Source organism: Rhineura floridana, chromosome 8 (assembly GCF_030035675.1).
Source record: "Rhineura floridana isolate rRhiFlo1 chromosome 8, rRhiFlo1.hap2, whole genome shotgun sequence".
Taxonomy (NCBI): Eukaryota; Metazoa; Chordata; class Lepidosauria; order Squamata; family Rhineuridae; genus Rhineura; species Rhineura floridana.
This window is the reverse complement of record NC_084487.1, coordinates 55,462,004-55,474,008: the sequence shown is the minus strand read 5'-3', so window position 1 is coordinate 55,474,008 and position 12,005 is coordinate 55,462,004. Positions and strand designations below refer to the sequence as shown.

Here is a 12,005-nt window from a genome sequence, read left to right as displayed (position 1 = left end):
AAAAAAATAGGTTTTGGGAGCTCTTCAGGGAAAAGAGCTCAAGTTAAGAATCTTTTTACAATATTATAGTGACACAGTTCCTAAAGAAGATATCTGGTGTCTTACTGCCTCCCTGCTATACAAAGGGCAGAGCAATCCTATGAGGTCAGGTCAGGGAACAGTTGTGGTGGATGAACCTCAAAGCCTTGCTGGGCTTGCACCAGCAGCCCAGAAACTGGAGGGCTGGTCATGCTGGTGATGTTTTCCCGTCCCATGGTTTTCTGGTGATACAATGGAAAATTGTATTCAATTGATTTGCATTGGGAAGGCATAGATCAATGTGAAAAACACAGGTTTTAATCCCTCCTCCAAATCACCATGATTAGAGCACCCTGTGAAAATAATTCACCATGATTAGAAGCCAGACCTGCACTTTTTGGACAGTAGAGGGCACAGATCATCTTGGATGTTTAGGAAGTCCCTAATCTATCTTGGAATGCCTTGTTGATGATTTGACTTGAATGATGAGAACTCCTGAATCACCACAATTTAAGCAACAGAGCTAATGCACACCCGTTCCCAATATATGCCTACGCCTCATCTATCCCCACAATTGGACATCAGGTGTGATGTCACAATTGGCTCCCTGGTGCCATTGCCCCCAGCTATGTTGTCCCCGATTCAACCCTCATACTGCTGTACATATGTAATGTGATGCTATCACACAGGCAAATTGTGATGATTCTACCTATGTCATTATCAGTTTGTGATGCTTTTACCTAAGCCATTTTTGTTAGGGTAGCCAGTCAAGGTTTTTAGAACAGTGAGAACTATATGTTATAAATATAGTATACACATACAAAATTACCGTGAGTACTGGATTATACTCTCCCAAAGAAAATACTTTCGCCTTTAATGCCAGTTCTGCACTTTTCTGTTCTTCTTTGATGCAAGCAGCTGTAAGAGCTTTCTTTTCATTTACTAGATCCTTTATTCTTTGTTCCCTATAAAAAAGGCTATAAAAAGTTGTAACTTGTGGTCATAATTATTTTGTGGATTAATTTTCTGTGCAATAACCCAACCAAAAGCTTTTCTATTCTAGCTGTTCTAGTCAAAGCAAACAACATTTTTACACAACAAACTAGTTTAATAGAAGTTCCCTCTCCCCAGGAAATTCTGGGAATTGTAGTTCAATGATGAGGGGCAGAGATCTCTCAGAGTTTGTGCAGCTGTTACTACAAGGTGGCTAATTCTTGTGAATAATTACAAAGGTGGCCTACTTGTATGAACAGAGTAGGTTCAAGAGGAGAGAGCTCATGAAACCCATTAAAGATTGCGCCTTGATTAGAAATTCATTGTTTTTCTTCTTTTAATTGAAGATGTAAAAAGTAAGTAAAAATATGTACAATTGTATGCTTTTAACAGGGTAGTGCATAAAATGGACCAATCAGCAAGTAAAGTACGTACCACTTGGATTTCTTTGTATGTCTGACACTAATGTCTATAATGTGCAATACAAAGGATTGTATCCAACTTAGTTTTACTTAGAGTAGACCCAGCACTGGATACAACACAGTATCAGTATCTACAAATTAAAAAATAATGAGGTTCCTGCTTATACTCATAAAAATTACTCTTTAATGTTGTTTCTTCTATAAGTTTAATAAATTCATGGTTTGTCTAATCATGGAACAAGAAAAGTAGTTTTTCATGAACCCCAGCTTTCACTGTTACATGAACAGATTGCTAAGATGAGCAGTTAGGCAGCTGCAATCATCTCACAACACTACAATTCCCAGGATTCATTGGAGAGAAGCCATGACAATTAAATTGGTATAAAACCAACATAAATTTGTTGTGCACACATTCCTTCAAAGCCAGAAAACAAATTTAAATTGGAAGTGGCTATGTAGGGGTGCTTCCAAACAATTGCAAAAAAAAAAAAGTTGGACTTTTCCCCCACTCAATGTAAAAGGACACATTTTAAGTTTTCAGAGCATTTCAGATTCATTTTCTCGTGGCTCATCCAAAGACTTTTCCCTTCTTTTTGTTCACTGTCCAACAGTTGGGGGTTGGCAGGGAAAGGGTCTTTCAAAAAAAAAAAAATTCTATTGAGAAAGTAAGCGAGCAGGGGGCTTGATTCAGACATTACAATTAAATTGGTATAAAACCAACATATGTTTTTAGTTCACACATGCCCTAAAAGCCAGAAATGAAGCTTTGTGTTGCTAGGCATGGAGAAATTTCCCTAACAAACAAGTGAGGCATCCACAGTGTCAACAGCTACAGCAACACTGCAATCAGTTCACACCTGAACTTTGGGATTCTGCAACCTTGGTGGAAGTTTTTAATTCAAGTAATGAAAAACAACAACAGGATGACAGTAGGGAAAACATAAATAATTGTGCAAATGGTGTTGAAATTGGAGAAAGAGTCTGGATGGAAACACATACATTTGAAAATATTCGAGACTGATAGAGAGAACAGTATTGTTTAGATAATTTCACAACAAACAGAAAGCTGAAATTTAGTATCTTTCATCTCTCACACCCACAGTCTTCAGCAGTTTTTATTCCTAAATCACTAAAATACAGAAATCCACCTCTCCAATAAAGCAGCAGCCTCTTTTCAATATCCACTATGCTATGTCCCTTCCAGATTGCATGCTCTTCTGTAAAACTAATCCAGGCTGAAGTCTTGTAGAACTGCTGAACTTCTTGACTAGCTGATCAAATCTTGGTCCTCTAAGAAGCCACAGGTGTTCTATTTAAAGAAGGAGTAATTGACCTGGTGCCCTCCAGAGGTTTAGGGCTATAACCCCATCAGACCCATCCAGCATGTCCAATGTTCAGGGATAATGGGAGTTTTTATTTTATTATTTATTATTTTATTTATATCCCGCCCTTCCTCCCAGCAGGAGCCCAGGGTGGCAAACGAACGCTAAAAACACTTTAAAACATCATAAAAAGACCTTAAAATACATTAAAACAAAACAACGTTAAAACATTTTTTAAAAAAAGCTTTAAAAACATCTTTTTTTAAAAAAAAGAGTTAAAAACATTATTAAAGAAAACATATTAAAAGCAATTCTAACACAGACGCAGACTGGGATAGGTCTCAATTTAAAAGGCTTGATGAAAGAGGAAAGTCTTCAAAAGGTGCCGAAAAGATAGCAGAGTTGGAGTCCAACTACATCTGAAAGGCACCAGATCAGGTAACCTGGATTTAAGACACCAGTTAATGTTAAGGTACTGCTAAATGACGTGACCATTTTGTTTCATTCCTGTCTGCCTATCTATTTGCTGCTTTTCTACTCCAATTTCTAGCTCCCTTAACATGATGCCCAGTTTGTCTGTGATTTGCTATGGTGCTTGAGCTCCCAGCTACCTTGAGTCCAAACTACTCTATGGTCTTCAGTTGTGATGTTAAACAGAACACTCCCATTTCATTCCATCAAGACCCTCTCCCCACCACCACCTTTCAAATCCCTAATCAGCAAAGAAAGCATTTCCTGAATTGACATAGCTTTCTGCTACAAATTAGCTCTACTTATATTTTTATCAAGTTCTATCCTCTGGGCAACGTTCCTGTTATTTTGCTGTTCTATATAGTAGCTATTACACTAGCGTCACTAAACAAATATGTAGCAGCAGTTTATCTGTGGGGGGGAACCAAATCACCTTGTGCTTGAAAAATGAGGCACAGAAGAGCTTCCTTTTTTAGATAACTTACATTTGCTGAACAACAATATGTTCTCTCTGTCGCCTGTCTTCCAGTGTTCCACTGATATCCTGAATGTTTTGAAACAGTGAAAGATTTTGTTCTTCAAGATGTCTGTACATCTGAAGTAACTCGTCTGGGTCTTTGAAATATATCTCTGGTTCCTAACGCAGGAGAAAGAACACTATATATGTGTTGAGGATTAGCCATATCAGTGTAGCTGAAGATCTGTTGCAAATATTTCTTGATAAAAAGAAAAAAACATTCTAAATGGACAAGGGTGTGTGCAGAGAGCCTTTTAAACTGTGCTGTATTAGAGCTGATGTTTGGACTTGCCTTGCTATTAAATTTATAAATCACCAAAAAATATTAAATACTCCACTCAGAAGTAAGCCCAGTGGAACTTACTTCCAGGTAAATGTGTATAGGATTGCATCCTAAAATGTCTAAACTTTAAAAGCAGCCTACACTCCTTCCTTCTTACAGACTAGGGTCCAGTTTTTATTTCCTTCATTTTCCAAGGGATTGGGGTATGAATGAACCCAATATGTAGTGGCAGTGAGTTAGCCTGAGGTTTGGTTTCTACATTAAAGTAGAAACCCCATAGCTGTTGCATGCCTCTTAACAGCACTCGGTCATTGTGTCATAGCACAAATGTGACAATTTTGAGGAATCCTCAGTTGGAGATGTCTTAGTTTTGCAGCTCACTTGATTATTCAATAAAGCAAAGAGGAAGATGTAACTGATACACTTGATCTAAAGAGCCATGTGCACTGTGAATCATCTACATAGGCAGTCCCTTAGGTATAAAGACATTCATTTCAATAGAGGGAGAAAATCCATGTATGCAGAAAACAATGAATGCAAGGAGTCTGTGAAAAATGATCTCTCATTGCCATGCTTCCAGTAGCGGCTAACTCCTAGCAGATTTGGTCCAGAGGTCCTGAAGATGTTGCATAATTGAATGAAAAGCAACAAATATCTCAATTTTATATCTAACACAGATTAATTCATTACCTCATCACTGTTTATATCATTCAAGGAAACATCCTCCTCTGAAGAGATACTTTTTTCACTTGGACAGCTGTTATGAAAGGAAAAATTATTTTATATTTCTGTTTATATACATTCAAGTCTGCCAAGTCAGTGCTTAATATCAAGGAGGAAGAAAGGCTGTGCTCAATAAGATAGGGGGCCTCATTCCTTGCAATGCCAAAGTAGCCAATGTAGTTGGACCCCAACTCCCATCAGTCCCATCCAGCATGGGCAATAGTCAGGCTATCCCTGTTGTAATGTAACTGACACTCCTTTTCCTAATCTGATGGGCAGAGCAATCCAAATGCCAGGGGGCCGGTGGAAAGCTCTGCAGGATCCTCCTCCCGTTTGGGAGCTGCTGGCCTGGCTGAATGCCAGTTCCATTGGGAACCATGCACACAAGCTGGCCAGCAAGCACCAGCTCCGACAAACAGGCCTCCTGGGGAGTAAGACTCCCCAGAGACCACAATGGGGAATAAATAAAATTATTTATTGCGCCGGTCTTTAGGCTGGTGGAATTTGTGGGATGACTGGGACCCGGGGAGGAGTCTGAACACAAGGAGGGTCTCACATAAGCCCCCCTGCAGCTCCTCATCTGCCACGCTCCATACGCCCCATTTTGGGGCTTCCACTGGCTTCCATTGGTTCCCTGGTGGAACCCTGGTGACACCTGGCACTGTTGGGAGCCTGCTGGCGCAGCCCAGACTTCACAGCATCCAACTCACCCCTGCAGAAAGGTGAGTTGGATGGCGCCCTAAGCAGGAAATAGAAGAATTCAATACAGTTTACATTTACTGATATAAAAGTTGCAATGCATTATCCACATAAGTTAATATAAAGCTGATTTTGCAAGCACACATATTCCTAATTATTATTTTTATCGGATGCATGAAATCTAGTCCAGCATGCACAGAACTGTACAACTACTACCCTATGCCCCAAAGGGATTTGGGCTTCTCTTTCTAGAACAGGAACTTTCATGCCACATTTACAAGCTGTAACAGAGGGAACTTTCAAAAGCAGTTAAATTTTCTACTGTACCTTACTAGTGATTTTCTTTTCCCTTCCATTGATAATCTTTTGGCCAGTGTTATTCTTGATGGCCTTTTAAAAAACCTATAGTCGCTTCCTTCAAAGATTGACAACAATTATTATCTTATTTATTCAGAAACAGGGGCTACCAGCAACAGGAATTATCATTACCATATTACATATGCTACGGAGCTATGTTATTTTCATACTATAAGGGGTGGCTAACCTGGGGCCCTCCAGATGTTGTTGGACTACAATTCCTAACATCCCTGACTATGGACAATATTGGCTGGGGCTCATCAGAGCTGGAGTCCAGCAACATCTGGACCTATCTTTTTCTTCTGTATTGTGCCATCAAAAGTGTGCTTGGGAACAGTGTATGTATGCACGCACGCACACACACACGTGTAACGAGAATCAACTACTGTGTACAGAGATTTATGGAGATTCTCAGTTGCTGGGTCCTTCCTGCCTGTGCTGCAAGAACTCATGCTATGGTGGGTGTTGTGGCATTATCATGCCTGGCTTGTTGCATGTGTGGGGAGGAAAGTTCTGAATGAATTAACTCCTTCAATGGCTGACTACCAACTTGTGACTGGAAGGAGTCAGTGGTATTGCTATGAAATCTGACTGTCACTGTTCAGCTCTGGGCTTTTTATGGTGGTATTTTTTCTCTTTTCAACTTTTGTGCTGGACGTGCATATCACAGGCTATGTTGGGCCAGTGTTAACTGTGACACACAAGTAGCTTGCTGTCATATAGTGGAAACTACAGGACTGCTCTTAAGAAAACTTCATTTGCCATTCCATATCCAGGGCTCATTGTACTATGAGGCAAACTGAGTCAGTTGCTTCAAGCAGCATCTTTTGACCACCATTAACAATCAGCAGACTGTCTTTTTTTTAGTTTACTCATTACAGCCAGGATCCAACTGAATGGGCTTTGGGCTTGTGTGTGTGTGTGTATGTTTAACAGCAGCTTTCCATGCAACATGACAAATTGCTTTTGAAATAGAGGATTTTCAAAAGTGGTTTGTGATGTGACTAAAGGGGTCTACTATTTGGGGTGGGACAGCCAAAAACGCCACCAAGCCCAGACTTTGGGGTGAACCTAAAGAAGCTTCCTAGATCCCAGCACCATCCCCCCATCTCTCTTTGAATATATTTAATAGCACAGAGAGTGCGAGAATACACACAGAAGCCATTTTGGTGCCAAATATGCAACTTGGACTGGCCTTGATGCAGTGCTCCTTGAAACACAGCTCTTGCCCCAGTAATCACAAGTTCCCACCTGCAAGAGCTTGTCTGGTGCATGCAAACAGAATCTCTTGCAAGACAGCCCTCCCTCCCATTGGTTCCTCTCCTTACCTTGGCTCCGTAGGCTTTTCCTCTCAGCAGATTGAGCAAAAACTACTGATGTTGACCTTGCAGGTAACATTTTCTTGCCAGGATGTTGTCCTTTAAGATGTGCCCATTTGTCTAAAGACACAGTTCAAACACTGTTGTAAGAAGCTAACAGGATATCAACAATCTATACAGATCAACTTACTAAATAAACTCCACAGTGGGTTATCATGACTCGCATCCACACCATACATTAAAAACACTCGCTTTACCAGTCATGGTTTCCTCCCAAAGAATCCTGGGAACTGTAGTTTGTTAAGGGTGCTAAGAGTTGTCAGGAAACCCCTCACAGAGCTACAATTCCCAACACCCTTAACAACTACAGTTCCCAGGATTCTTTCAGGGGAATTCATGACTGGCAAAGCGAGTGTTTTTAATGAATGGTGTGGGCCAGCTACAGAGTGAGAACATGTAAGACTGCTCTAAGGTGCTGGCAGAGCAAATTACTCCACATCCTTCAAGCAAATGGGTCAAGCTACACAATACCTGGTGTGTGCTGGCAGAGCAAATTACTCCACATCCTTCAAGCAAATGGGTCAAGCTACACGATACCTGGTGTGTGCTGGCAGAGCAAATTACTCCACATCCTTCAAGCAAATGGGTCAAGCTACACAATACCTGGTGTGTGCCAGTGACAAGAACAGGAGTGAGTGAGAGACAGTGGACTTTGACTGACACCTGCCCTATCTGGCTCCTAGCACCCCCACTGACTGAGTTAACCTCCCATCTGCTGCAGCTGACAATCCTGCAACACCTGGCTTCAGTTAGTGCTTCTGAGAGCTATAAAGCCTGTGCTGCAGTAGCCCACTAGACTGTTGTCGATATGCTAGCTAGCTCTGGTAGAGCAATACCCTTTTGGTTGGTATGAGAGCAAGGGACCCACCTTTTTTATTTTCTTACTGGAACTGTTTGCTTACAGATTTCTCATCCTGTGCATCAGGTGTTTTTGCCAGGCTGACAGACTGGTTGTGGGGGGAGGATTGAGTGCAGGACAAAGCCACCTAGCCCACTCAGAATGACAGCCTGCAGTCGGGAGGTGAAAGTAAATCTCCCTGCCTGAAAGACAGGGAGGCCGTGACTGCAATACCCCAGGGCAGAGGTGAGGTAGTTCTGATCATTTTATTGTTTACATTCCACTGCTGCGATTAGAGATGGGGAATCGACTTGAAGGCAGTACATTTACATTTTAAAGGAATATATCCAAAAGATTCATAGGGTTGCCATGTCAAAACTGACTTGAAGGCATATAACAACAAAAGGAATTATGTGTTTGAGCTGTGGGAAAGAGCAGAGTGGAACTGTCATCACAGTGATGGTAGAGGAAGTTATGGAGATGGGGGAGGAAAGCCAGCTACATCAAAGTTCTTGCCCCCTATATGTCAACTTGGGGGTGCTGGTCAGCCAACCCTCTGGTTTGCTGGTGTTATTATTAAACCCCAGAATAAAACATCAATCATACAAGGTTTGATGAGAGGGGTGGTCTGGCATGTATGACTAAGACTTGGGTGGATGAACTGGGTGGCTCTGTGATAACCCAGTTGTGTCCACCTAAGTACTTTGTGCAACAGTGTTCCAGTTCAGAGGGATGGGGTCAGGGTTGTGATCTTCCATAACAATTCCATCTTCCTCATTAGGAGACCAATCCACATAGTGTCACGGTTGAAAGGATTGTTTGTGGTGTAGGGCCAGACAGATCCAGGATGTAGCTGGTGTACCATGCACCCCACTGCGCTATAGCCTCTCTAACTGAGGGGGGAGGATCATCATGAATCTGTTGCCATGGACAGATCTGTCCCTGGTGAGGTTTGGGTCGAATATGGCTTCTCCACTCTGCAGGGGTGGAGGATGGTATGCCCACTGAGATGGTATGCACATGGAGACTTATGGAATTAGATGGATTCCTGAATGCTGGAGCATATTTTCCAGCTAAAATGGCTGGCCCTCCTGTCAAGGTTCTTGTCTCACTATAGAATGGTGAGATGTGTAGAGCTATTGACCCAATTGTTCCTGAGTCTCTTCACCTACACTGTGGAATGTGATGAAACAGAAAGGCCAATGGTCTGAACCTGACCGAACACAGGTGTACATCTGCTATTCCTTCCACCATGTTCCAGTGAAGAAAGTGTACTCCTCCACCACCATTTAGTCTGCAAGCAGCTGTCCACTAGAGCTTTTTAGAATGATGAGTGGGCTTTTGCCATCCGGCTAGGAGAACATTACTTCAGTACCCTCAGCAGCCTCCTGCGACAATTTTGCAAGGCACTTTAGGAATAAAATTGCTCAGATTCAGAAAGCCTTGCATGCCACAGTTAGAGCAAGTCTTGTGGAGGCATCCAGAGCACTTTGTTTCATCTGGATCATGTTCAATTATTGTGATCTGAGGATATGAACAAGCTGCTTAAAGACAGACTGTCCTCCTTACACTTGCCCATCTTGGCTTCTTAGACCTAGATGAATGGGGTTAAATGGATGGGTAAGCAGAGTGATTAATGCTTTACTGGAGGAGGGGGAGGTACCATCCAACTTGCAGTAGGACATGGTGTGTCCCACCTTAAGAGGACCTGCCTGGACCCAGAAGTGCTTAACAACTGTCACCCAGTGGAACATTCACAGAAAGTGGAGACATCAAACAAGTAAACCACACTGTGAGGTAAATGAAATAAGAAGATAGAGAGAAAACACAAGAAAAAAGTATCTAGCACAGTGGTTCTTAACCTTTTTTGGGTCACAGACTCTTTTGAGAATCTGATGAAAGCTATGGCTCCCCATAAATTACTAAATAAATACAATTTATTTTACTGCATTAGAAATTTGGGGGGGTTGTGCTCAGTTCATGGACCCCCTGAAGCACATCTGTGGACACACACACCCCGTTTAAGAACTCCTGATGTCACACAAGGTAAAAGATTAGAAAAGACAAGACTCCTAAGAGATCCAGTTAGACCCAATCTTCACTGACTACAGGCAAGGCTGATTGGAGGGGTGGGGAGAATGGTTCCTTGGGGAAGGAAAGGAGGTAGACGGCTGACAAGGACCTTGCCTAATCCACCCAAGAGGGAGGTGCCATCCCATGTGTTAGGAATGTCCTCCAGCATCATCTGACAAATTAGAACACTGTTTTCCCTGTATAAGGCCTTCCTTTCTACATGGATGGGGCAAAAAAATATGGCTGCCACATTGGCCCTTTGCCATTGTCTCCGATTCTCACCCTGGGAGGACTGAGAAAAGGGAAACTGAAGCCACTTCAACTCTGCCAGGCTGGTATGATTTAAGTCTCTAATGGACTATACTAAAATGGCATACTTACTTATTCTATGGCGTAATATGAAAGAGGTAGACCTTAGCTTGCTTTTATCACAAGCAGGAAAAGAAATAAAAGACTTAGAAAGGCCTTTTTTCTCTTTTTTCAGTTTCTTCATTTTTGCCATCTCCTGTTCTTGCCACTCTTTAGGGGAAACACTCAGCAAAAAAGTTTCATAGGAGAAATACAATTTCAGAAGATCTTCAGTGTTTGCAATTTCACTGCAGACATTAAAAGATGACAATTTATAAATAAGGAGACAGAGTCATATTTCAGAGAAGTACAGTGCTGAAATGGTAAAAAGAAAGTAATTTGACATTCTTGTAATAAACAATGCAAAAACAAATGAACAAGAGTTCTCAGAATTATGGGATTGCAAATTCATGTTAATATTTGTTTCATCTTAACTTTTGAGCTATGTTAACCCTAGAAAGTGCTGAATCAATTATTTCTCTCCCCACCTACTGTGTGTGTGTGGGAGGGAGACTCTGTTATTTCATCAGAAGTCTTCTTCCCCTCCACAAGCCTCTGCATTTCAACACCCCCACAAAAATTATATAAAGCAAAATTAAACATACTTTATAAAAGAAAAGTTAACAGTTATGGTTGAGCATGATGTTTATTTGATTCTGCATTTCTTCTACTGGCGTAAAGATTCAGCTTCCGCATGCTGTTGTTAAGACCAGTACTAGCAGCCAGAATATTAGGGAGATCAGGAAAGACTTTGTGATGCTGCGGTCTCTGACACACAGCAAGTGTGGCACGTATAGTGCGGATTAGCTTTGTTTTAGCTATCAACTTTAATTTTGTTCTGTACTTAATAAGTCTATATAATACTGAGTTTATTCTATGTTGAGATTTTTTTTTAATTTATTGATATATTTAACAAACTGTTTCTTTCAAATGTCATGTATTTGGTAAGTTAATCTTTATTATGAACCACTTCAGGCACAGTTCTGTGGGAAAGGGGCACTAGATTTGGTATGATTTAGTTAAAAGTAGTCACAGTTACCGTTTTCCTTGATTCTCTTCAGTGGCTGTGATGTTGATATTGTGCATTAGTATTTGTATTATATTATTTAAGCTACAATGGATTGGATCCATAGCGCCCTTCTGTGTGCGAGAAGTATCTTCCATTCAGAGAAGGGCTTTGACACCTTATGCTAGAGCCCTAAGCAAAAAAGTAGAACAAGATGCAAAAATAGTCTTCTGCTTCCACAAGCAAAAGTATGAAAACTGGTATAGAACTGGTATAGTTATCTGTTATAACTGTCCTGGCTCCCAACCAGAGAAGCAGACTCAGGAGTCAAGAGACTGGGTTTGTCTGCATAAAGCCTTATTCCAGAAAGAACAGGGACCTAGCATCTCATGCTAGGCCTAAACCAGGATTCAGACAGGAACAGGCATACTAGACATTGGAAGCAACAGCAGATGATTTGTCGCAACAGCAAATACAAGCAGTGCTACTTCTATTTATACAGAAAAAGGGCAGACAATTAACACTATGAATTAATTCAGGCTCTTTCCAGCACGAA

At 41.3% G+C, this 12,005-nt stretch overlaps 1 protein-coding gene across 1 annotated transcript in view; it reads right to left on the bottom strand.

Moving 5' to 3' along the window:
- The window catches only part of CCDC38 (coiled-coil domain containing 38), a 47,214-nt gene that overhangs the window by 7,175 nt on the left and 28,034 nt on the right, over positions 1 to 12,005 (bottom strand). Inside the window, exons 8-13 of the mRNA XM_061582733.1 lie at positions 10,477 to 10,691; positions 7,134 to 7,244; positions 5,776 to 5,863; positions 4,717 to 4,783; positions 3,712 to 3,863; positions 848 to 983 (exon numbers count right to left, since the gene is read on the bottom strand). Coding sequence (XP_061438717.1) covers positions 848 to 983; positions 3,712 to 3,863; positions 4,717 to 4,783; positions 5,776 to 5,863; positions 7,134 to 7,244; positions 10,477 to 10,691 — 769 coding nt within the window. The remainder of the gene's footprint in view (positions 1 to 847; positions 984 to 3,711; positions 3,864 to 4,716; positions 4,784 to 5,775; positions 5,864 to 7,133; positions 7,245 to 10,476; positions 10,692 to 12,005) is intronic.